Source organism: Hibiscus syriacus, unplaced genomic scaffold (genome assembly GCF_006381635.1).
Source record: "Hibiscus syriacus cultivar Baekdansim isolate YM2019G1 unplaced genomic scaffold, ASM638163v2 tig00117048_pilon, whole genome shotgun sequence".
Classification (NCBI taxonomy): domain Eukaryota; kingdom Viridiplantae; phylum Streptophyta; class Magnoliopsida; order Malvales; family Malvaceae; genus Hibiscus; species Hibiscus syriacus.
The window spans coordinates 749,624-776,893 of NW_024063538.1; the positions used below are offsets into that span (position 1 = coordinate 749,624).

At 34.8% G+C, this 27,270-nt stretch overlaps 2 protein-coding genes across 4 annotated transcripts; one reads left to right on the forward strand and one right to left on the reverse strand.

Moving 5' to 3' along the window:
• The first annotated feature begins 6,836 nt into the window (after positions 1 to 6,836).
• Positions 6,837 to 10,788, forward strand: LOC120197521 (uncharacterized protein At1g10890-like). 3 transcript variants are annotated; one of them, XM_039199025.1, is made up of 5 exons: positions 6,837 to 6,906; positions 7,386 to 7,611; positions 8,543 to 8,761; positions 9,927 to 10,146; positions 10,311 to 10,788. In XM_039199025.1, exons 2-5 carry the CDS (start codon positions 7,469 to 7,471, stop codon positions 10,575 to 10,577), a joined length of 849 nt encoding a protein of 282 aa, XP_039054956.1. In that variant the 5' UTR covers positions 6,837 to 6,906; positions 7,386 to 7,468; the 3' UTR covers positions 10,578 to 10,788. The 3 variants fall into 3 exon arrangements, with proteins under 3 accessions (XP_039054956.1, XP_039054958.1, XP_039054957.1); XM_039199027.1 differs by lacking the exon at positions 6,837 to 6,906 and having other exon boundaries at positions 7,470 to 8,435; XM_039199026.1 differs by lacking the exon at positions 6,837 to 6,906 and having other exon boundaries at positions 7,470 to 8,428.
• Positions 10,789 to 12,586: 1,798 nt separating this feature from the next.
• Positions 12,587 to 14,982, reverse strand: LOC120197520 (RNA demethylase ALKBH9B-like). The gene is made up of 6 exons (XM_039199024.1): positions 14,663 to 14,982; positions 13,984 to 14,349; positions 13,696 to 13,781; positions 13,298 to 13,608; positions 13,145 to 13,216; positions 12,587 to 13,050 (listed from the first exon to the last, which is right to left on the reverse strand). The coding sequence occupies exons 1-6, from the start codon at positions 14,832 to 14,834 to the stop codon at positions 12,708 to 12,710; spliced, it is 1,350 nt and encodes a 449-aa protein (XP_039054955.1). The 5' UTR covers positions 14,835 to 14,982; the 3' UTR covers positions 12,587 to 12,707.
• Positions 14,983 to 27,270: the final 12,288 nt, after the last annotated feature.

The following is a 27,270-nucleotide window of genomic DNA, read 5'->3' on the forward strand; positions in this document are numbered from 1 at the left end:
ACGCGATACAGGGGGCACTATACCTTTAATTACCCACCCATCCACACCCCAATCCTCCCTATAAATATCCCTATCCTCAATCACTTTTATCACATCAAATTCTCTCAATTTCTCTCAAATACTCTCTCTATTTAAGGTATATTTTATAATATTTTTATTATTATGTATTTAATTTATTTAAGTATTTTACTTTATTTAATATTTTACTAATATAATTCTTTTGCAGATATATAATGGAAGGCAATCTACTTCGCTTGGATGGAAATCATATATCTCGACACTTTGCTGATACGGTAACATTTTAACGTTTTAATTTAATTTAAATTATTAGTAATAATTAGTTGATTTATTTAATGCATGATTATTAGATTAAGAATTAATTTTTGTAATTATTTATTTTTAGGAGAAGGACCGTGTATTAGATCCTTTTATTAGGAATCTTAAGTTAGTGATACCTAGCCGTGTCTTGCCGTATTTAGTAGAGGCTGGATTTGGTTACATAGGTAGATATCAGGGTCCCTGTAAGATAGAACCATACCTTATTTCTGCCTTAGTAGAGCGGTGGAGGCCGGAGACCCACACATTCCATCTTCTGTGCGGAGAGTGCACAATCACGCTTGAGGATGTTTCTATGCACCTGGGGCTTCCGGTGGATGGAGATGTGATATCAAGGATAGCTTTCGGTTCTTGGACTACTTTGTGTCGGGATAATCTAGGACGTGTCTCAGAAAGTTTTATCAGAGGTAGGATACCGTTAAATTGGTTAGATGTCAATTTTTGGGAGTTGAGCGCAGACGCCTCTGAGGATGAGATTAAGATGTATACACGAGAATGCATATTGCAGTTGATAGGAGGGTTGCTGATGCCGAAAAAAATCGCGCAACCTAGTTCACTGCATGTGGTTGCGATATCTTAGCGACTTTCGTCTCGTCGGATCATTCAGTTGGGGCACGGTAGTTTTGGCTTTGCTGTACAGGGAGATGTGTGGAGTCACTGACTACAGGCGTAATGCTATCGGCGGATGTCTCCTGCTGCTGCAGTCTTGGGCATGTTATCGATTGCCCTTTTTATGTCCCGTTGTGAAGAACCCATTCATATTTCCACTACTTCTGAGGTAATTATAAAACTGATTTTGTATATTAATAATTTTATACGGCGTATAATAATTTTTTCCCCTTGAATAGGTGGTCTACTAATAGGAAAAATCATCAGGAGCTACCTGATGATTTAGAAAAAATTAGGTTGCTAATCGATCAGAAGGCTGGCACACAGGTATGAATTTTAATGTTTAAAAATCGATTTTAGATTATAGTTATATAATTAGATTATTATTTTGATAAAAATTATATATTATTTGTTTTAGTTTGAATAGGTGTCATATTCTACTGATGATGTGAGGGCGGTGATCCCACCTGAGTTGAGGGGTCCATCAGATGTTTAGATGGCGATGGTCCCTCTGATCTGTTATGCGACCGTCGAGTGGCACTCCACTGATCGCGTGCTACGGCAGTTTAGTTGTTTTCAACCAATTCCGGAAGCACCTCGCAATATGGACGAGTTGCATAGCTTAGATAGACGCGACAAGACAGATACAGATTGGCTGGTGAGGCATCATGAGTGGGTCGTGTTGTGGGAGGATCGACATCGGCGCTTTCCCCGTAGAGAGCCCATTTGTATTGACATCTTGATGTATGCTGAGGGTTATTATGAGTGGTTCAACAGTAACGGGAAACTGTTTCTACTTCCCGATGATGCACGAGGGCAGACCTTTCCACGACGTCGACAGAGACATTCACCGACACAGCACCATCGTCCCCCGACTCGTGGACGGAGAGCAGGTGCTTCTGGTTCATCCTCAGCTGCACCAGTAGGACGTTCACAGCAGCCACCGCAGCCATTTATGATGCCACAATCATATATGATGCATCCATCGTCTTTCCATTACCATATGTCGCCGCCTTCTTCACCTGGTTTTATGACCTCGCCGCCGCCACTGTCACAGATGACCCCTCCTGGAGGCTATTATGGGTCTATGTTTGCAGATCTAACTTGGGGTTTATATACTGGATATTTGGCGGGTTCAACCTCATTACCTATGACCGCAACACAGACACCTCCTGTACAGTTTTCACACTCAGCGATGTCTGGGTTTTCCCAGTTTTCGCAGGTCGGTGGGATAGTCAGTCATACACCTCCAGGGTCCTTATTCTATGGAGGTGCTTCATCGTCATCAGCTCCTCATCAACCTAATGTATCTACTCAGGACGACGACGACAATGACAACGACGATGACGATGACGATGGTGATGGTGATGATGATGACAACGAGGAGTCAGAACCAGTGATACGAAGAAATCCTCATCGAGACCGACAGCCACCGCCCTGCGGAACACATTCGCGTCGCATGCATCGATAGATTTTTTTATTATATTTGTATTTACTTTTTTTTGTTAAATTGTAATTTTTTATTATTTCTCATTTAATACTTACTTTATTTTGTAGATTTGTTGGATTTTTTTTAAATGTATTTCAGTTAATTTTGTTTATTACCATTTAATATCAGTTATTGTATTTTGGTTATCATTTACCATTTAATACTTATTGTAAGTTTGTTGTATTTAAAATTATATTCAAATACCAATTTAGTTATCATTAACTTGAAGTAAATGCAAATTAATGTACAAGAATTATTATTTGATAAAAAATACATCATTTCCTCATCAATTGTTACTTGATGACAACAGAAGTGGACATGTTTTTCTCGTGTGTCCTGGGTTTCTACAATGCCCACATCTTCTGTCTTGTCTAGATCTTTCTCGAATATCCATATTGCAATGAATTCGATTGGATTTTGGACGACCACGCTCCCTCAATAAACTCGGATTTGGTACAATCGGAAGCCAATCTTGAACCTCATCAGGGTCTTTGTCATTACATACGGGGGGAAACTCAAATTCATATACCTTAAAAACTTCAGATAGTAGGTATATGATATCCAAAAAATGGTTATAGTATTGACGTGTGTGCGAGCAAGCTGCTGTCACATGAGAGCATTGATACTTCAGAGCTTGAAAAAACCCGCAGTCGTACGTTCTGTCCCTTATATTTACTCTTAATGACACAACTTCAATCCCTTGAAGAGGCCGCGGCAACTCTGTGACACGAAACATTTCATGCCTTCTAGAGAAGCTTGTTACAAACATTCCGTTTGATGCAGCAATTTTTTTCTGTAGATCTGCAACTAATCTAGGGTGATAGACATGACCGCCTTGCATTCAGGTTTGAGGTTGTCCCCCGAGCTTCACAAAAAGAGTCCCCAAACGAAAATATATAGTTTTTACCAAAGCCGCTACAAGCAAATGACATGCACCCTTTAAGGTTGAATTGATTGCCTCAGCCAAGTTGGTCGTCATGTGTCCATATCGATATCCACCATCATATGTGTTCGTCCACATTTCTTTATCGATGAGGCTGATGTAATCGTATCTTTCCTCGTTCTTCACCCGTAAATCTTGAAGCATTGATTTAAACGTTCGAGGAAGTAGTTCGTAACCTGATCAAAAAATGTATAACTTACTAACTTGCTTTCTTTGCAAAATTAAAATGATCAAAAAATGTATAACTTACTAACTTGCTTTCACTTACCCATGCGCACAATTAATTGATGCTCATCATTCTTCTTGTACCTTCCATGATAGTTCGCAGCAATGTGTTAGAGACAATACCTATGTTGGATAAAGGGTGGTTACCACATTGGACCCAAAGACTCCATTGCTTCTTTGATCCCAGCTCCGCGATCTGAAATGACACAGTTGTTTTCCCTCGTGATAACATGTGCAAGTAAATTTTGGAGGAAAAAAGCCCAAGAACCTGTATATTCTTCTTCGACAAGAGCAAAAGCAACTGGAAGAATGTTGCGATTGCCATCTTGGACAACTTCCAATAATAAAACTTGCTTGTATTTTCCATACAAGAAAGCCCCGTCGATCTGGACCACAGGCTTGCAGTATTTGGCAACATTAACGCACTGTGGGTAACTCCAAAAAACCCGGTAGAATTGGCTTCGATCGCGAAGAACTCGATCATTATGGTATGCATAGGAGGTTTTGAAGTCTACAATTATCCCAGGATTCAACGTCCGTACCAGCCTAAACCAACCTGGAAGTTCGTTGTAAGATGCATCCCATTTACCATGAAGTTTGACAATTGCATTTTGTTTAGCCAACCAAGCTTTTTTATAGGAGACAATGTACCCATACTGCGATTGTGTAGCTGAAATCAACACTTCAACAACTATATGAGAGCTTGCTTTTACCATGGGCATGATGGCTTGGCATATCATTTCAGATTCCAAGTTGGGATGATCTTAGTTGACCCCTCCAGCACAACATGTGTGAGGACCGTTGTATACTGTTAGTTCCCATATGTTGTTTTTCCTCTTCATTTTCGATACGCGAACCATCCAATTGCATCCGTTTTCACGTCAAGCACAGTAGCATACATATTTTTCGGTCATTGATCGGTTGACTCTGGACTGAACAAAATTACAGATATTATAATTTTTGATAGCCATCATCGCTTTTTCTTTGCTTGAAAACTCCATGCATAAAGATAACTCACCATTATTTATTAATGAGTAATATACATAGTCACCGAGATGAGGCATATCCGCAAATTCTGGCCCGTACATTGCATCATAATCAGCTTCATACATGTGTGCAGGAGGGTCAGTTTGTGTCACATTTCCTAGAACTTCATCTACATCATCATCATCGGAGTTGAATTGCAATGATTATGAGTGAATGAATAGTCTAGTCTCAGCACTAGGCTCACGAAGCGGTTCTTATGGTAGAGATGATGGTTCCTCCATGCGTTCCACATTTAGGTCGAAGAACCTACTACTTGCATGTCTTCCCCTTGCACTAGAAGGCATATAGACATTGAGATCGAAAAAGCTCGCAGTCGAATGCCTCCCATTAGAGCTTGAAGCCATCGTGTCAAATAGAAACTGCACAGATTGTTGCGTCGATGACATCTTCATATTAAGGTCAAAGAAATTTGCAGATGAATGTCTTCCCCTTGAACTGGACGCGGTGTTGCCATACAGATTGTTCGTGGACCCACCTCGGTACATATCGTAAGGAGTTGCGGATGAATGTCTCCCCATTATGGCATTAAAATAATTACACATTACTGTAGTCGGGTTGTCAACTTGTTCAGCCAGCCCATAGTGGCAGTTTAATGATTGACCCCGAACAGCACGCACTTGAACAAAATTTGCATACATCTCAATAGTGGCGTCTAAATAATTACTTTGAGCTTCAACCATCATTTGAACATCATCATTGTTCGAAAGTTCGAAAGCTGTATAAGTTAATGGCAACAATGATGTTGGAAATCTGTACTGTAACGACGATATTCTTTTACTACTTCCAACATGAATCTTCCTCGAAATCTTCGTTATCAGCTCCTCAAGAGTTATGTTTCTCTTGAATGATATTTTAACACGCTCATTTGATACGAAAACAACGCCGGTTTCATCTTCTCGAATTTCACCTTCATAATAAACAATAGCTGAAAGTCGCGCCATTCTTTGAGTTTAAAAGTGCGGCAATATTATATCTGCAAAAAAATAACTAAAACAAACCTGATTAAATAAATTATATATGAACGAAAATATAACACAATAAATTTTTTACACATCAACGTAAATAATTTAAATAATATAATTTTATATTATTACCTGCACCGCAAAACTATTTCGACGTATGCTACTGTTTTTCAATTTTACAAACATAAAAAATAATTGAAAATAATTAGTATAATTATTTTTTTCAAATAATGATAATAAACAATAAGTATAATTAAAAATTATAACAAAATTATCTTATAATGAAAAATCGCACGAACTTCTAAATCAAATATGAGAATATTGCCAGAATTATTACTCGTTGACGGAATTGTTGTATTAATTTATAAGTTGAGAGGAGAGATGCGAGGAGATGTGAGAAACTTAACCAGTGGATGAGGTATTTATAACCATATAAGACACGGTACCTGCACCGCGCTATATATAATTATTCAGATAAAAGATATAGAGTGGACCAGAGACCATCTGACCGGTGTTAGATCGATAAATATACCGATCACTAGTGATTTTTCGGGAAAAACACCATCTTATTCAACATCCAACAACGAAAAAGTAGAGTAAGATGAGATGAATTATCATAATTTCATATTGATTAATTGATGAAAATTATATATTAAATTCATTTTTTCTTCTTAAATTCAGGTTGAGTTTCATTAACCGACAAAAAAATGTAAACCAATAAATTAGTAAGAGACGATGAGATGAATTTAATAGTTTTTTAACTAATCAAGAAAGATATAAGAGAATAAAACTTTTAATATCGACATGATATAGAAATAAAATTTTAAAACTGTATATTTTTTTAAAAATTTTGATATAAAGAGAGGGAAAAAGAGAATTTTACTCTTAATATATATTAACCTACGACCCAAAAAAAATATGTTAATTAAAAACTTTTAATCACTTACTCCTATATCGTTATTGAAGTTTTATCTTTACGAGGAAAAACTAAAACTAGAAATATTTTACAAAATGCAGTTCACATTATCATAAAATAATACGTGTCATTATTATTTATTTATTTAATGTTTGTGACAAAAATAGAAGTATTATGAAAATTAGGTGATCAAGTTGAAAACTTTAAAAGATGAGTACCTAAATTAAAAATATGATTAAAGTTGAGTGATGAAAAGATAGTTTACCTATAAAAATATGATGTTATGTTCTTCCCAATTATACCTAAAAGGCTATTGAAAGCAAACGCAGAACCTTTCTTATCTGAAGTTATAATTTCATCAAATTCAACCAAATTACTGGTACTGAATTTTCATTCGCTCAATATGCCTAATAATTATAATAGATTATTCAACAAATTCCCTTTCTAATTTTACTTTGCGTTCATGTTATTTACCAAATTGCTCCAAATTAGGGTTTGGTTTTGATTTGCTATATATATGATTTAGGTTTTTTAAAAACTATTGTATGTCAATTTCATGTAAATTGAGGTTTCTTAAGGTTTCGGTGTTCGTCCGCAGGTTGGTCTGCTTAGGGTTTATTCTATCGTATTAAATTCATCTGCGTTCCTTTCCTTTTGTTTGTTTAACTAGAAAGTCCTGGAAAATTTTGAGAGAATAAGAAAAGCATGTTAATAACAAAATCTTATCTATTAAGCTGATAATTTTTGTTTTCCCGATTAGCAATATTGCATTTTCAAGTCAATTTGACTAAGAACGATGAATCCAGATTTATTCCTTTTAGTTTCATTGAACTAGCTATAAATATTTTAATTTTGCAGGAGAAACGTTTGTATATCTGTTGTGATTTTGAAAAATAAAAAAGCAGATATTTCATAACGTTGATGTGATTAACTGATAGCAGATGCCTCGAGATTTGTCAAGATCACGGTCTCGGTCGCCCTTGTATAGGCGTAGACATTCGCCGTCTCCTGTAAGGCACAAGCATGGGAGGAGGAGCCGGAGGGACAGAAGCCAGTCGCCATATTCATCTTATTCTTATAGCAGGTGATCCCGTTTATGTTCATGTTGTTTGTGTTAATTTGTTGACATACAAGATACTGTAAGGAATTTTGTAAGAAAGGCTGGAACTCTGGAATTTGTTTTCGGATTGGAATTATAAATTCTTCAAGTTTATTTGTAAGCTACTTATTTGTACATCTTCTGGTTCTCTTTCGGATTTACTGGAAAGATTATGTAGATTGCTTTTCTAGAATTGGATCTCGGACAAGAATTTGATAACAAGTGGCTATTATATTTTTGAATGCGTCAAATTGAAGGTGCTGCTGCAGTTGAGGATGTACTGTTGGCATTTTCTAGACTGGTGCTATCAGTGTCATTTACATTGCGGTTTAATCTTCTGGTTGTCTATGTTTTGTTATGCGTGTGGCACTTCTCTGTTCAGATTGGCACCACTGCCTGATTTTTTGAGTACCTTCAGGATTATAGATTTGTGTTTAATGACCACCCGCATTATAAAGAAGTGTAGCTGAATTCTTCCGATGATGTTTTATGGTGTATTATTCAATATCTTCTATGAAATTATCAACTCTGAGCATTTGACATGTGGGGAACTTTCCTTTTGATTGGTAAATTGGAAATATCATATATGCTAAATACAAAATCACTTGGAGCAAAGTATAAAGAACTCTATGACAGTGATAGGAAGCATGCTCTTCGTTAGAACATTAAAGACAGTTTTTTCCCGTCACTTGAGATGGGAAGTGAGCAGGTGATGGGTGCCGATGGGTTCCTTTCGTTGCTTGATTGTAACCTTATCTTCTTCATGTCATAAATGATGGAGCTCAATGCTTATCTTAACAATGTATGAGGTAACTGTATATGCTTTTATATTATTATGTTTGATGGTGAGCTTTACCGATTCTTAGTTTGTGTAGCTAGTATGCCCAAATTCTCAATAATTTGTGTTGCTCTACAGAAGAAAGAGTCGTTCCATTAGTCCACGGCGCTACAAAAGCCGTTCTCCAACTGCAGGACGTCATAAAAGTCGTTCTTCGACTCCAAAGCGTTATAAGAGGCAAAGAAGTAGGAGTTCTTCATTGTCTCCTACTCATAAATCATCTAGCCCAAATCTTGGGTCAATAGACCTCAAAAATGCTAGTGAGAAACTGAATAAAGAAGAGGAGGAGAAGAAAAGGTATATTGAATTTATGTAGGCTATTTTAATTTTTCTTTCAGCTGTTCTTGTAGATCTTCTTGAATTATATCCACTCTTCTTTTATTTGAATTTTCTTAACTTTTGATTCATGTTCAATACTTATTTATTTTGTTGATATTTGGGTCTTATTCACATTGTGCTATGGAATCACGACTCTGGTGGAAGCTGATATATTATTGTGTAGTTCTTTTCACAACATTATGATATTTGGTTTACTAGGATGACATAACCACAAATCACATGGGAGACATGTGGGTTGTTAGGTCTTGCAAAACTCTGAACTCTTTTCCTGGCCTTAATTTCATTCCTGATGGGCAAAGAATGTTATTTGCATGTACACAAACCCCCTTACCTTACCGTAATTTTGATGCATTGTACCTAGCTTACAGTCTGTGTTCTGTGCGGCTACTTTGTACAACTCGTGCAATTTTACTTCCACGGAACATACGAAGAAAAGATCAGAGAGAGAGACAAAGGGAGGGAGAGAGTTATTTATGTGCTTGCATTTTATAGAAAACTAAGAGAAATGTCTGTACTGTCCGAGCATCTTATGTCTGTTGGTTTTGTTATTACAGTGAAAGCGCTGTTCTGACTAAATGTTTTTAGTTGCATATTGTTCACCATCCATTGAAAAGGATGGTGTAATGGATGGTGTTTATAAAAGGATATAAACTCTTCTCGTCAAAAAGCATACTTTGAGTTTTAATTATAGTGATTAGTTATAAATTTGCAGCAAGTTACTTGATATTCTTCTCCACAGGATTTTCTGAAGGAAGATACTTCTATAATTCAATTTTTTAATATATATATGATCTGATTGGATGCACCTTTCTCTACTGTTCACCAGTTTTTTGTAACTCTTTTGTTTGGATCAGGTTTGATTAGAGGTATGCCTTAAAAGCATAGCATAATTTAGTGCCTTTGTCATCATGAAGGTTAGTTTGCCCATTTATTATAGATACATAATGCATCCAGACAGATGGTGAGATAAAGAAAGAAGAAAAAAGCAAACGTGACATGTTAGCTGTTTTTTTTTTTTGGGTACTGTTTTCTGGTTTGGAAAGATATCTGTAATGAAAGGTTGCAGCATATTTCCCCAAATGCATGTTTCATTTTCCTGCTTGACATTTCTTTTGTTTTCCAGGCGTCAGCAAGAAGCAGAATTGAAACTCATAGAAGAAGAGACTGCCAGAAGAGTGGAAGAAGTGATTCAGAAAAAAGTCGAAGAGAGCTTAAATTCTGAGGAAATCAAGCAGGAAATTCATAAGCGGTTAGAGGAGGGACGGAGAAGACTTAATGACGAAGTTGCAGCTCAACTTGAAAAAGAAAAGGAAGTGGCCCTTTTTGAGGCTAGGCAAAAAGAGGTAAATATCTTAGACAAAATCATGTGATTTCTTGTCTATTGATGTTTGCTTCAATTCAACTATATATGGTAATGTGTTTATTTGATTTTTTTTTCTCTTTCTAGCTTATAGTTGTAACTATTTCCTGTCATTTCATGATCAATCTTGACTGATTTTGTTTACAGGAGCAAGTTCGAAAAGAGAAAGAGGAGTTAGAAAAGATGCTCGAAGAGAACCGGAAGAAGGTTGAAGAAGCTCAGAGAAGGGAAGCACTGGAACAGCAGCGGAGGGAGGAGGAAAGATATCGGGAGCTAGAGGAGCTTCAAAGACAAAAGGAAGAGGCAATGAAGAGGAAGAAGCAACAGGAGGAGGAAGAACGTTTGAACCAGATGAAATTACTTGGAAAGAACAAATTGCGACCGAAGTTGTCTTTTGCTCTTGGCTCAAAATGATTGAACTGGAGAAGTTGGTCCAAGTTTGTATTTGTGCTGTCAGTCCAGTTTTGAACTTTAAGTCTATTGCAGTTTGTTTGGGGTTCAAACTTGTACGCCGAGGGTTGATTCGTGATCCGCCAGTGTCGCTCGACTTGGCACGAATCAATTATCAAACCACAAGATTTACCATTATGTGTTTTTGATTTGTTTTGTTGATTTGTGATTTCAATTAGTATGATTATGTTCATCAAATCTTGGTAGCAGCATTGTATTTTGGTAGCAACTCACTGATTTCTTGGATAAATATACAACAAATGTGTAAAAGAATTGTGTCAAAAAGACAAAGTAGAAAAGGAATGAAGAATCAATGGTAAGAAGAGATGGATATATACACAAATCATAATCAAAACATAAATCGATTACAATCGAAAGTCTTGCGAAGAGCATAGACCAACTTTTTTTATGGGCAGCTGCTTGATGCCAACAACTAAACAAAATGAATGAAAACAAGAACCCTAGAATCTATACACCATATGAATCAAAGGAAAAGAAATGAATTTGTATTATTTCTTTATCAATAATTTCCAGCCACTAACACTAAACCCTACGAATCTCTTATAGAACTGACACACTTCATCTCTCTCCCAGACCATTTCTTCATCTTTTTTATAATCTTTCCCCTAAATTTGTGGACTTTGGGTATCTCCACATGGATTTATAGTTTGGGAAATCAGCAAAGTTCAAAGCTTTATGATTCTTCTGTTGTTGTTCTTCGTTGTGATCTGATAAGCAAGATGAACATAATTCAGCCACGTGTCCTACAGCAATAGCTCGGTGGACAACATTTGATTTGACGGCAGGAGGATCGAGTGGGTCGCATGGTACACGTGACTACCTATTGGCAAAGTGGGTGCCACGAATTACAAATGGCCGTTTGGTTCATGCATACAACATTAGGAATGGAATCATTTGGATAAGCGATAATTTTATTTTTGGTAATTTTTTATTATCAACAATAAATTTTTTGGGTATATTATTGGGAATATGATTATTTATTTTCTTAGGTATTGTTGGATTATTGGCGTTTTGGACTAAAATATTCTTAATTTTTTTTTTCAAAATTATCCTTATTCTGTCGTTGAATAATAAAAATTATACGAATGTTAAATTACAAATTTATCATTAAATTATTTTAGATTTATAAAAAAATTCCATAATTATAATTTTATATGAAGTTCAGGGGTTAAAATAAAAATTTACCCTTTCATTAAACCTATTTATCTTTACAATTTTATAAAAAAAATTATATAAATTTTATGAATTTAATTTTTTTAAAGAAAATATATAAATTAATTTAGTAATATTATAGTAGAATTCAACTTGTTAAAAAACATATATATAATAAGGACAATTTGGTAAAATATACATTTTAATAATCTTTTATTCCTTTAACCAAACACAGTAATCTTACATTCCTACTAAATCAACCAAACACAAAATACAACATTCTCAATAATCCTATTCCCTGGTAATCTTTTAATTCCACTGATAATCTTTTATTCCCACTGGTAATCTTACATTTCGTGAACCAAAGACACCCTAAAGATATAAAACTTATTATAGTTCTAAATTTGAATTTCGTCCCTCTATTTTACTAACATAAGGGGTTAGTTTTTCTATTTTATTTTTGTCAGAACTTGGTCTTCTATTTTAATAAACTTGAGACCTAGTAGTCCAAATGGAAGATTAATAGTTCAATAATTTATATGCAAGAAACTAGTAAAAAAATCATTAGCTTTACAATTTATAATATAGTTAATCAGTACAAAATAGTTGTTCAAATTCAGGGATGGAGCTAGAGTATATGCTTGAGGGTAGAAAAGTATAATTGTTCTTAAAGTAGAGGGGAAATTCATAACTAAATTGATGGTTAAATTTTATTTTTTGAAGGTTATGAACTAAATTTAACTTAAAAAAAGAGTTAAAGATCAAACTGGCATAAAATACAAACTTTAAGGCTAACCGTGTATTATTCCCAACTTGATACAATAATACATATTAAAGTTTAGCATTCAAGTCTTACATGAAGGAGAAGCACTACTAAATTCAATTGTTCCATGATCTATCTATCCAAAAGAAAAGAACTCATCATCGCCTTGATCCTGTTTTGTTGGCTTTACCGAGCGGAGGGAAATCGTTGTTTCCACCGAGCGGAGGGAAATCATCGTTTCCGAGGAAGGAATCGTTCTTTGTTGTTTTCGCAGTTTCTCGATCGGATTTGTCCTTGCTTACTTGGCCATTTCGGTGCTGGTTTTGTTGAACGATTGCCTTTACAAAGGAAGAGTTTATAATCCGCTTTTGATGATGGCCTTGCGGGGCAGAATTCACCGTAGGAGAAACGACCAATGGTTTGATTCTCAGTAACTCTGGATCGGGTGAAAATTGGTACGGAAGTTTGTTATCGTCCATTCTCCGGAATGTAATGGATATCCTGCACAGACATCAGCACATTGAAATTGTTGAGTATACGAATATTCGAGACGAATAAATTTTCTGATTAATCGAAAAAGATTTAGCTCAGTTACCGTTTTCCTGGAACAGCTGGGACACAGTGCTTTGCAATGTCGGCTCCATTGCCGTTTAGAATAAGCACAGATCTGCACACCAAGCGTTAGGTTTGAACTTGGAAAGACAATAATCAAATCTGTCAGAACTAAGCAGAGCTTAAGAGGACATACCCTACAGGCAAAGGTATAGATACAGTTCCCGAGAACTCTCCCGGACTCACAATCTTCAAACTCGAACCGAAAAGAATATTGCATTGAGTCAAGAAAGACACGGTACAAAAGGGCCTAAGGAAGTCGTGGTGATCGATATGGGGAGGAATGCAATCCCCTTCGTCGTAAATGTTTACGATGCAACTATTGGGAATACATGTTGGAGGCAAAATATGCCATCGGACCATCCTCTTGATCATCTGCTTGAACAACTGGGGCAAGGGATCAACTTCTTCATCCCGAATGATTCCCGGTGGGTTCCCGTTTTTATCCTGTTTTAAAGGTTCAAATATTAACATGAAATTCGGGACTAAAACGTGCAAAGCAGAGAGGGAAAAGAACTAAGAGTTGGAAATTACCACTGCATAATTGTAACAACATCCGAATTGTATCGTAACACGACCTTTGCCACGCATCCATTTCCTCGGTTCTGTGTATGTTCGTTCTGCAAACATCATTCAAATGAAAAAGGCCGATATTATTACTACTACTACAACCATTCTGTATACTCAAGATATTAGGCTAATTTCATGTTCACCATGCCTTGACATTCGATTTTAGCTCAAAGAACATATAGGCAAGCCGAATCATTCGAGTTCTAAAGCTTATTATCAAGGTAAGCAAGGTTAAGTTTGGTAAAATATTACCTCTAAGTTGCCCCTTTTGGCCCATACGTTGAAGATTATAAACATATTCCACAATTCTGTTCTGCTCCTTGGCATTGAAGACCTTCGTATGAAGCTCGAGCCCTTTTAGCACATTCGTCGGTCTCCCATCGACCCTCTCGGTGTGAACAAAATCCTTTTTCCTACCAACTTGGGAGAACCTGATATGCTCCTTTTGTTCCTCGGACAATCCATTGTCAACCACAGTTCCACCAAGTCCATCGTTAAGCAATATATCGAAATTCGCCGCTGGGGTCAGGGCACGATCGGTCCCCAAATCCGGTACCGGAGTAACATTCGAAGCCACACCGGCATCTCCATTTGACAAAGATGTTTCACTACCTCTTTCTGGAAAGCAAATAATCAGAGATAACATCATATATCAGAATCAATAGCTTTCAAACTTTTCCTAGTAACAGGCATGATAGATACCGTGCAATCAAAGTAATGTTATGAACATCAAATTGTTAAGGGATCTTTCGATTACACGGTCGTTAAAAGTTCAAGGTTTTGTCTTCTCCAGAATACAACACCTTTGATCTCACAATAAAAAATAACTCAAAACGGATTAAATAGTCGCATATGAACTAAAACCCTGCAAAATTTATGAGCCGATGAACCCTAAAAAGAAAGAAAGAGAGAAAACCGGTAAGACTCTTACTATTCAAGATCTGATTAATTCGCTTCTCCAGAACAGCTTCGCAGTGTTGGCAAAACCCTTGAGATAAAGCTTCGAAAACCTCGTCGCGGTTCATTGTTTTTAACAACCCAAGGACACCCTCTCCGTGGCTGGCCTTGGAAGAAGTCAACTCTCCAGGGGTGTCTCCGGCCATCGCCGCCGCTTTATTCCAGGTGGGAAGGAAGGGAGATTATTGTAAAAAAAAAAGAACAAAAACACCGAAAAGACGAGAAGAAGAACAGAAAGTAATAAAATTTGCCGGCAAGAGATATGAAGGAATTTCAGTTTTTAGTTTCAGATTAGGTAAAGAAAATCTGTGGGTGTTCCTGGGATTTATAAACAAGTGGAACCGTGGGAAGCTGCTCCGTTTTACTGACGTTTCTATTTTTTGTACTACTTACGTATCTAAAAGGTTAAGTTACATTATTGGTCCTTATATGTTTGCAAAATTAGTTTTTATAAACTTTTCCAATATTGGATTTTTACTTTTTAGGCCTAATGATTTTTTTTATCTTAGAACATAAAAAAATATCATCTTAATATTTAATTTTTTTCTTTTGGTTTTTATAATTTTGGTTTTTTATTAAATTAAATCAATTGATAAAATTATTTAAAAATAATATTTATATAAAAATATCTAAATTACTAAAAGAATTAAAAAAATGATTAAAAATAAAAATTATAAAATTGACAAAAAATCAAAATAACTAACGTTAGCAAGTTCATAAGGCTATTTTTAATTGAATTTAAATCAAATTGATAACAATTTTTTAATAAAAAGTCCATAACAAAATTAAGGGTAGATAAACTATCAAACCGGAAAAAAATTAAGGGTAGATAATTATTAGTAAATGAATTTTAATATATGTATTGATTTGGTCAATAAATTTTAAAAAACTTTAATTTTAGCACTAAAGCTTCGATATTAATTTTTTTGATCACTAGACCAATAAATCGTTAAATATATATATATTGTTGCTTTTGATCAACATTGCCTATCAACGATCATCATTCGCGATAAGATCGATACCAAAACTTCACATTTTACTCTTTTTTGTTATCCTCTAATTGATTTTTCACGAAACTAAAAAATGACGAAAATATATCTAAATATTTATGTTCTAAAATTTTAATATCATCTAATGAAACTAGTTTCGAGGTATGTTGTTCGTTTATTTTGAAAAAATGCTTCTCATTATTAATATTTTCAAACAAACCACTCAATCCAATATAATCCTTGAACCCCTCTGTCGTAACCGGTTTTCGCCCGGGCACGAAATTTTACTTGGCGGGAAAAATAAGGTGAATAAATAAATGGTTTTTATGAAATGTTTTGGGAGTCGCCATCGACCTTTTGGGTTAGGTAGGTCGAATACCTAAAAATCATCTTTTAAAATATTTTTTAAGAAAATACCATTTTAAAAGAGAAACTGGTATGTGTTTAACCAAAAATTTATTCTTTTTAGTAAAAAAAGGGATTCGTGGTCGGTTACGTTTGGGAAAGGATTAGCATCCCCACAACGCCCAAAATTGGTACCTGTCGATTATAAATTGTCTCTAATAATAGAATTTAAGAATTCGAATATGAATTTAATTTACAACCGTGTTATTTTAAATTTAATATGATATTTCTAAAGAAAATATTATATATATATATTTAGGATTTTGTAAATATGAAATTTATTTATTTTAAAATATCAGAAAAAGACATCTAGTTGTTTTAAGACTGTCTTTTCTATAATATTAATAAATAAATAAATATTAATAAGAATATAATAAATTTTAAAAATAATGAAATAAATATATACTTTTATAAGCACGATATTTATTTATTTTTAAAGTACCAGAATAAGACATCCAATTATTTTAAAACCGCCTTTTCTTAGTATTTAAAAAATAAATAAACAATAAAAATGTAATAATTTTTCATAATAAAAAATAATTTAAATAAAACTAAATTATAATTTTTATAATATTTATTTATTTAAAATACCAGAATAAGACATCCTATTATATTAAGACTGTCATTTTCTTTGATATTAAAAATAAATAAATATTATTTTTTAATGATAGTAATAATTTAAAATATCGAAAGTAATAATAAAAATGAAATAAAAATTGTAAATAAATAATGATAAAAGAAATTAAAATTATAAAATTAAATTGCAAAGTATATTAAATAAAAATTATCGAACTATTAGGGATTAAAATATAGAATATATAAATTAATGGCCTAATTTGAATTTATCATAAAAATATAATTACAAATACTGTAATTATCTATTAATTATTAATCAGTGATTAAAATAAAAATTAATAAAATTACAGGGGCTAAATATATTATTTACCATAAATATGTAAGTATACGGGATAAGACTAAAATAAAATAAAATAAAACTCGAATACCGAATTAAAAGGATCATAAATTGATTTCAATGACTAAAATAGAAAGTGTCAAAATAATAATGGTTGCGCGTATAGTTTACCCATTCCCAAATTACATGGAGGTCCCTCACCAAAACTACGTCGTTTTGGTGAGGGTATAAATACCCCAAAATTGGCCCAAAATGACAATTCTTTCTCATTTCTTTATTTTGCTTCTCTCTCTAAAGAAGCTCTCCCTTCTGTCTAAACCCCTTACCGGAGGGAGAGCCGGTCACTATTTCAGCCACCGTCGTTATTATTCCGGCCACCGCCGGTCACTATTCACGGTGGCCGAAAAATAAAAAGTTACCTCAAATCGTAGATCTCTCCAATCTAAAGCCGATTCTAGCCTTTATTTTTCCTAAAAATCTCCCAAAATAAGTAGATCTAAGTTTTTACCTTCGAAGTCCGAAGGTTTCTGGTGACGTTTTGAAGGCCTCCGATGATGGTAAGTCTCTCGGCTTCTTTTCTTTTCTTTCGGTTTGGCAGAAGGTAGCTTCCCGTGCCAATCCTTGTAAGTTTTAGTAGTCTTTGTAATGATCCTCTTAACGTTCTTATTTGCTCTTTCAAATGCCCCATTCATCTTTGGGCGATATGTCAATGAGATTGCATGCTTAAACTGTGCACAAATTTCAGTCGTCTCATACATATAAGTCTTTGTAAAAAGAGGTATCTCCAGGGGGATGAATATTCAAGATTAACTTTCATTTACATGAAAACAATGTAATTAATGCATGATATATTTATTTAAATCAATCACTTTTTTCTTCTTTGAGTATGCCCTAATCACTCAAAATTATCTTCAATAAATTGATCCATGATGCCTCATCTCATCTTATCTTGCAGGAAGATTCACGGATAATTGAAAGTTTGGTTCTTTTGAAGTCTTTTGGTTTTACCAATATGATGGTTTTGTATTTGAAAGGACAAAAGTGTGACTTATGAAGTCATGTATGTGGTGGAAGGTAGTATCATAAACCAATCAACTCTACCCAAGAAGGTAAACATCTAGAGTTGGTGTCTCAAAAACAGGTAGAGACATTTCTTCAGAATCTCAAATAAATGTAGTGTCAGGATTTGGTTTTGTAAGGATCAAGTAATTGGCGTTGGATGGGATATGGAAGATATAATTTTACCACTTGCCAAAGATCTATAACTCTTGAAAAATTAAAAGAATATTTAATATACTTGATACTAAAAAATTTCAAGATTAAAATTTGATTTCTTGCTCATAACCATAAAAGCAACACAAATTTATTTATTGCACAAAATCAGAGAAATGAACAAAACAAAGTTCACACAAGATGCTGAAAATGAAAGGTACTATAGTGGTAGATAACACTTCCACTTGTTTATGCATCATTATTCCTCTAATGTTGGGTGTGTAATAGGATCAGGGTCATTGTCCTTAGTTGCCCTCCATTCCTTGACCATTTCTTGTGTCAAGACCCCCTTGTCAACAAGCGTCTCTATTTCTTTTAACAGTGGCCAACAACTCCCTGTTGAATGCCCCTTCACCCCAAGTGAAAATTACAGAAGCTATTTTGATCATAGCAATGGGCAGAAGGGTTTGGTGGTACTTTCGTTGGTCTTGGTGTGATGTATCGTCCTTTAACCAAATGAGGGTACAAGTCTGAAATGGAAGTTTGGAACACTTCCAAAGTTTTTGTTGATCGCATGACTTTCTTTAGTCGATCCGAACAACTACTTGCTCTTTTTCTTTTGCAATTGCGAGGACTCTGGATGCGACACTTATTTACATCATCAGCTTTCTCTTTTTGATCAGTCAAGCCTTTCAAAATGCTGGCATAGGAAACACCTCAGAAGAGTGGATAACAGGGGTCACCAAACTGAAAAGGAATTGCAATATAAATGAAGGACGAGCCAAGAAGTTTTCTCATGATTTACGAGTTGTAGAAGAAAAGCGCAATACATCTATCAATGAATTGAAAAGGTGTCAAGTCGAAAATCAAAGGTTGAATAGTGCTATAATCAACATGGAAGCATCATATCAGATCCATTAGCATCAAATTGATACTGAATTAAAAGCTACTATAGCCAAGAACAAGACATTGAAGAAATGTTTAGATGATTATGGAGATCTTGCACAAGAACTTCTTGAACACAAAGATTCTCTCACAAGAAAAAATGAACAACATTGTCTACAATTCCGAGAATTAACACAGAAGATGAAGGAAAAAGACAACGTCATGAAGTAAGTTGTTGTTCAAACAAGTAATGTGGCTCATAAGCTGGTGGACTTAGCTGGCTTCACGAGAGACTTAAAACAGATTGATAATTCCACACCTGAGCATGAGTGGAAGTTAATTTGGCTTTTAAGGGAAATAGAGAAGTTAGGAGTGAAAGCTATCCTTTACATGTAAAAGTTTTGTTTGATGCACGGAAACTTTTGTGTTCAATGAAATCTGTTCTAAGATGATCACTCTTGAGTAACACCTTTTCATACATGCATTTGCATTTTACATCTTTGCATTTTTATTTTGTATTCATACTTTTATGTTTACTTTTGCATTGCATAGTTTGCATTCTTATTTTTGTATTTATGTATTTTTGCATTTACATTACATTTTTTATTTGTTCAAGTATTGGTATTTATTAATTATAAAAACATATAAATAATTCATGAAGGGTTATGTAACAGTAAAATCGAGACCATTCATTCATATTATTGTACCATCATCATGAAAACAATGGAGCAATCTTGTGAGGGACTACAAGATCAGTGGCCAGAATAATTAACAGGGTTACCTCAAGATATAAGGAAAAAAGCATCAGATTCAGTACCAGAGGGATCAAGTCAAATTATTCAGGGGATGGCATCTGATAAAGAAGAGATAATTGATAAAGAACAACCATGCTGTCAGATTGAAGAGTAGAGAATGATAACATACCCTGGGGCATCCCACTCGAACCCAATGAATAGCCTCGTTAATTATTCACAGTATGAAGAGAGATTCAAGAGGGCAGATGAAGCAATCAGAAATATGAAAGGTGTTAATACTTACCACAAAGAGCTAGAAGCAAGAGAGCTCAGCTTGGTTCCAGATTTGGTTATTCCCCATGAATTCAAAATGCCTGATTTTGAGAAATATGATGGCACCAGTTGTCCTCTAATCCACCTGAGAATGTTTTGCAGAAAAATGGAAAGATATTTAAGCTCTGGTGATCTGTTAATTCACTATTTCCATGATAGCCTCATTGGCCCAGTAGTAGTATGGTACAGTAATTTGAACCAAAAACAGATCAAGAGATGGGTTAATCTAGCTGATGCATTTTTGGGACAATATCGGTATGTTAAAGGCTTAGCTCCAACACGTATGAATCTTCAATGAGTAAAGAAGAAAGCCAATGAAAGGTTTCAAGAATATGCCTTAATATGGAGAGGAGTGGCAGCACAAGTTCAACCTTTCATGTTAGAAAAAGAGATATCACGTATGTTTCGGGATTCCCTTCCCGCTCCTTTCTTTGAGTTAATGCAGGTAAATCCGACGAAGGAATTCGAGAATCTTGTGACAAGTATAGAATTAATTGAGAATGTAATCAGCGAAGAAAACTCAAAAGTCACATCCATGAGCCCGACGGATCAAAAAGAGAAAGCTGATGATGTAAATGAGTGTCGCATCCAGAGTCCTCGTAATTGCAAAAGAAAAAGATCAAGTAGTTGTTCGGATCGATCAAAGAAAGTCATGCGATCAAGAAAAACTTTGGAAGTGTTCCAAACTTCCATTTCAGACTTGTACCCTCATTTGGTTAAAGGTCGATACATCACACCAAGACCAATGAAAGTACCACCAAACCCTTCTGCCCATTGCTATGATCAAAATAGCTTCTATAATTTTCACTTGGGGTAAAGGGGCATTCAACAGGGAGTTGTTGGCCACTGTTAAAAGAAATAGAGACGCTTGTTGACAAGGGGGTCTTGACATAAGAAATGATCAAGAAATGGGGGGCAACTAAGGACAATGACCCTGATCCTATTACACTGTAGTACCTTTTATTTTCAGCATCTTGTTTGAACTTGTTTTTTGTTCATTTCTCTGCTTTTGTGCAAAAAATAAATTTGTGTTGCTTTTATAGTTATGAGCAAGGAATCAAATTTTAATCTTGAAATTTTTTAGTATCAAGTAGATTAAATATTCTTTTAATTTTTCAAGAGTTATAGATCTTTGGCAAGTGGTAAAATTATATCTTCCATATCCCATCCAACGTCAATTACTTGATCCTTACAAAACCAAATCCTGACACTACATTTATCTGAGATTTTGAAGAAATGTCTCTACCTGTTTTTGAGACACCAACTCTAGATGTTTACCTTCTTGGGTAGAGTTGATTGGTTTATGATACTACCTTCCACCACATACACGACTTCACAAGTCACACTTTTGTCCTTCCAAATACAAAACCATCATATTGGTAAAACCAAAAGACTTCAAAAGAACCAAACTTTCAATTATCAGTGACTCTTCATGCAAGAAGAGATGAGATGAGGCATCATGGATCAATTTATTGAAGATAATTTCGAGTGATTAAGGCATACTCAAAGAAGAAAAAAGTGATTAATTTAAATAAATATATCATGCATTAATTACATTGTTTTCATGTAAATGAAAGTTAATCTTGAATATTCATCCCCTGGAGATACCTCTTTTTACAAAGACTTCTATGTATGAGACGACTGAAATTTGTGCACAGTTTAAGCATGCAATCTCATTGACATATCGCCCAAAGATGAATGGGGCATTTGAAGAAGCAAATAAGAACGTTAAGAGGATCATTACAAAGACCACTAAAACTTACAAGGATTGGCACGAGAAGCTACCTTCTGCCTTATATGCATATCGAAATACTGTTTGAACATCACTGGGGCAACACCTTATTGTTCAGTCTTACCAATTTGAGATCCCACTACTTTTTATCTTGAAAAAGCTAAAATTAGAGGAGGCTGAAGGGATCCAAGCTCGATTTGATCAATTAAACCTTATTGATAAGAAGAGATTGAAAGCTATTTACCATGGGTAGATGCATCAGAAACGGATGATGAAAGATCACAACAAGAAAGTACATCCGTGAGAGTTCCAAGAGGGTGATCTAATCTTACCTATACATAAAGATTTCCGTGGGAAATGGATGCCTAATTAGGAATGGTCATATGTTGTAAAAAAGGGGACTTTTCCGGAGGAGCATTAGTTTTGGCAGAAATAGATGAGAAAGTTCTAAGAAAACAAATAAACTCAGATTCTGTCAAGAAAAACATCATGGATCAATTTATTGAAGATAATTTCGAGTGATTAAGGCATACTCAAAGAAGAAAAAAGTGATTAATTAAAATAAATATATCATGCATTAATTACATTGTTTTCATGTAAATGAAAGTTAATCTTGAATATTCATCCCCTGGAGATACCTCTTTTTACAAAGACTTCTATGTATGAGACGACTGAAATTTGTGCACAGTTTAAGCATGCAATCTCATTGACATATCGCCCAAAGATGAATGGGGCATTTGAAGAAGCAAATAAGAACGTTAAGAGGATCATTACAAAGACCACTAAAACTTACAAGGATTGGCACGAGAAGCTACCTTCTGCCTTATATGCATATCGAAATACTGTTTGAACATCACTGGGGCAACACCTTATTGTTCAGTCTTACCAATTTGAAATCCCACTACTTTTTATCTTGAAAAAGCTAAAATTAGAGGAGGCTGAAGGGATCCAAGCTCGATTTGATCAATTAAACCTTATTGATAAGAAGAGATTGAAAGCTATTTACCATGGGTAGATGCATCAGAAACGGATGATGAAAGATCACAACAAGAAAGTACATCCGTGAGAGTTCCAAGAGGGTGATCTAATCTTACCTATACATAAAGATTTCCGTGGGAAATGGATGCCTAATTAGGAATGGTCATATGTTGTAAAAAAGGGGACTTTTCCGGAGGAGCATTAGTTTTGGCAGAAATAGATGAGAAAGTTCTAAGAAAACAAATAAACTCAGATTCTGTCAAGAAAAATTATACTTGAAGAAGAAGAAAAAAAGAGAAAAGAGAAAACAGGAAAAAAAAAGAAAAAAAGAAAAAAAGTAAGAAAAAAAGTAAGGAAAAAAAAGAAAAATTGAATCAAAATAGGCAACTTATAGAGCCTCAAGTTACAAGATTGATCAAGTACAATTAGTTCAAAGATTCATATTCAACAAAAAGCGCAAGAAATACTGGAGATGAATGAATCTTATGGAAAAATCCCTAGCAAAGCAGATCCAAGTCAAGCAAAGCACTATTGAAGGCATCTAATTAAAAGAGAATATCTTCAGAATTCATTCCGCCTCTTAAGATTGATTTTTATTTGCAAAAATTGGTTTTTAAAATCTTTAATGCATGATATGAAAAATGATAAAAGGGGGTTCAAGATGTAAATTTTGAATAACATCTTGAAACCAAAGGAGGATTCGAGTTAAAAACCTGAAAAGGTGGATCGAATATTAAATGGTGCAACAACGACATAAGAGATGATCTTCAGCTCTTAATGAAGCACCACACATCCCAAAGATGTTCCTGAGAGTCTGGAAACAAGAAGTATCTCTACGAGATGAGCATAACAACAAGAAGTATCTCTACCAGATAAGCATAACAACCATTTATTCAAGTTAATGAAAGCCCAAAGAGACATATATGCTGGACTAACCTGAGAAACCCTACTTTACCAGAATCAACCTACACCTTAAATCAGTCAATAATTTTGAAACTTGCCATATAACTATGATTTTTGAATGATTTAAAAGAGTAGTTGATTTATTTGATATTCATTAATTTCATGTCTTATGATTTGATTCTATTGTGAACCTATAATAGGCAATATTTTACAAAATTCTTTTATTCTTCGATAAAGAAAGGAGAAAAAACATTTTCAAACAGGACAATCTCAAATGAGGAAGGTCCTTGAAGCAACTTGCATGTTCTACCTTTATTGTAGAAAAAAAAAGTGATGCCAAAAAGATGAATCATTTCACATTCTTGAAAGAAGTGGTCCAAGAAGACAAAAAGTCTGGAGAATTGAATTTGTAATGCCCTTTCTTGTGACATTATCAGCAACTCATCAAGAATGATTACCTTGTACTAAAGGGACATACTGAAAACCCATTTCAACTAAACCTTTCCATGGTTCGGGAAGAATGATATATGGAAGTGTCTATCTTGAATTAGCAGAAAAGCCAGTCACTGTAGCAGTCATTGCAAGAAAATGCACCAACAAAAATCTTCTAGTTCATCCCGATGATGTTTATTTCTTCCGGTAAGATTATTACACTGGATGCCGCTGACAACAAATTCGAATCCACCAAATCTATTCATTAATTATTCCAACCGATCACCATTCAGTTCTTGCACATTTCAAGGATATGCCAAGATTGTAAAAGATAACCTCTGCATCACTGATTCCAGAGAAAAGAGACAGAACATTGATATCACCGGGGAATATGTCTCTAGCAGATCTTCTTCCTCGTTTATGGTTTTTAAGGGAAACCTATAAGCATTTCCACCTCATCAGGTTTAAGTGGAACAACTTTATTCCTTCCAACCCATACCAAATTCCCTTTTCGGCATTCATCAAGAACATACTTCTGGACACTCGAAGGTGGCTCATCATCATAAGCTTCAAAAGCCTTACAGATCATTTCTGTCAATTTGGCACATCTTGTACATATTTGTAAATAGTTCAACTTTGTTCTTGGATGCCAAGAAGGCCACCATTTTTTGTTGTCAATAGAAAAGCATCATGTATGGTGCATGGAGGAAGCGGAATTAGAGGAAATCTGTTCTCAATTGGCAGATTATGAATATAGCCCATTTTTCGTGCAGCAGCACAAAAATACTTCGAATCTACAAATTCCGGGTCTACATTGTATAAGTACCGTGACATTTCGGTCCAAACACCAGCTGGAGCAAATACCATATTCTCGTAGTACGCCGAAATTATCACCCTAGGGTTGGTGAACCCTAGGGTTTCTGCTAGATCCATTTTGGGTCGTTGGATCTCTCCAGATCCAACAGATGAGATTGATGGCGGTTGGAGATAGGGATAAAACCCTAACTGCATCTGGATCGGGTCTATTGGGCTTCTCATATATGAGCCTCGAGTTATAATTAGGCTCTGGGATTATTTATTAAATAATAATAATAATAATTTTAATAATAATAATAAAACGAAATGAAAAAATTAGTGTTTACAGCTGCCCCTCTTTGCTCATTCTTGTGTTAACAAGAATAGAGCAAAGATGAAAAAAAACAATAATTTTTTCATTTGGCTTCTTTTGAGTATGATGGAAATGTTGAAAACATTCTGCCCAGAGGTCTTATGAATGGCCCTGAGGTCTTATCATCTTGCACTGTAGGCCTTACAGATGACCCAGAGGATTTAAGATTAAGAAACCTTTGAAAATCAGTTTCTTAAAATCTCATTTGAAAACATCCTGCACTGGAGGTCTTATGGATGACCCGGAGGTTTTGAAAACATCATACACTGAAGGGCTTACAGATGACCCGAAGGTTTTGAAAACATCAAGCACTGAAGAACTTACAGATGACCCGAAGGTTTTGAAAACATCACGCACTGAAGGACTTACAGATGACCCGAAGGTTTTGAAAACATCATGCACTGAAAGACATACAGATGACCCGAAGGTTTTAAAAACATCATGCACTGAAGGGCTTACAGATGACCTGAAGGTTTTGAAAACATCATACACTGAAGGGCTTACAGATGACCCGAAGGTTTTGTAAACATCATGTACTGTAGGGCTTACAGATGACCCAAAGGCTTTGAAAATATCAAAAAGCTCCCGAAGGCTTTTTGAAAACATCCTGCATTGTAGGGCTTACAGATGACCCAAAGGTTTTGAAAACATCATGCACTGAAGGGCTTACAGATGACCCGAAGGTTTTGAAAACATCATGCACTAAAGCGCTTACAGATATGGGAAATAGTTTACTAAGTAAGAAACTTTGAAAATCGTTTTCTTAATATTCAACAATTTCATTTTCATAAAAGATTAAATGAGAAACTTTGGAAATCGTTTTCTCATTGAAATAATTTGTTGATTGGGTAACATGCCCCAAAATAATACTTTTTCTGTGGATTGCGTCCATATATTCTTCTTCTTGTAAGGTATTTTTCATCATGAATCTTCTTTTTCATATGAAAACCTGTAAAACTTCATGTTTAAATGCAATGAAATGTATCAATGTAATGCATTGTCTATTGTGCAAATGATGTTCTTATGAATACATGCATGTTGATGCAATCTTCATTTGACTTCAAAGTGGCAAACTCGGTCTTCCTTCACTTGATCATTTATTGCCAGGGTTACCTTCGGATATCAGTGTACCAACTTATGCTATATTTCTGAAGAACCATTTGATCAACTGGTATCTTTGTGTCTTCTTTGCTAATTTAATTCTCAGAAGAAATTTTTCATTTATGGAACTCTTACTGTAGTCAGAACTATGACCTTGATGCCCCATTTTATCTTTGATAACATCGGCTTTCTTAGTCTGGACTTGTGTAGAAATCCAATAAGGCTTTCATATTTGAAAAGAGAATCTATCATCTTTGAAGAGAGAATCTACCATATTTGAAGAGTGAATCTATCATCTTTGAAGAATGTAGATGTAGATATGCTAAACTCAACAGAGAGTAATTAGGAGAGTAGAATATGTTTTGATTTAACTCTTGAAACATACCACAAGAAGGATTTATCCTAATTTCTTTCATGTCTCCACAACTAATTGGATCTCGAACAAAGCCATTCAGACCAAACCATGTTGAGATGTTTAACAACAACATATCGTTCAACCTTAATTGGATCCGCTAGTTTCTTGTTGTTGAAGTTTTAGTTCCCTTTCTCATGGAAAAAAATCTTCATCATTTGTTACTTCTAACTTTAGAGTTGAAGAAGACAAATTTCATCTTGGGTCCATAAATGGAAATGCCATATGATCGCAACATTGGTTCATCACCATAATCACTGGTTCGTAAAACATTTGACAACACATTTATCCTTTTCTGTGGTTTCTACACAGATGTTCGTAAAACATTTGATAACATATTCATCATTTCCTGTAGCTTCTGCTCAGATTTATCAATCAGTGAATG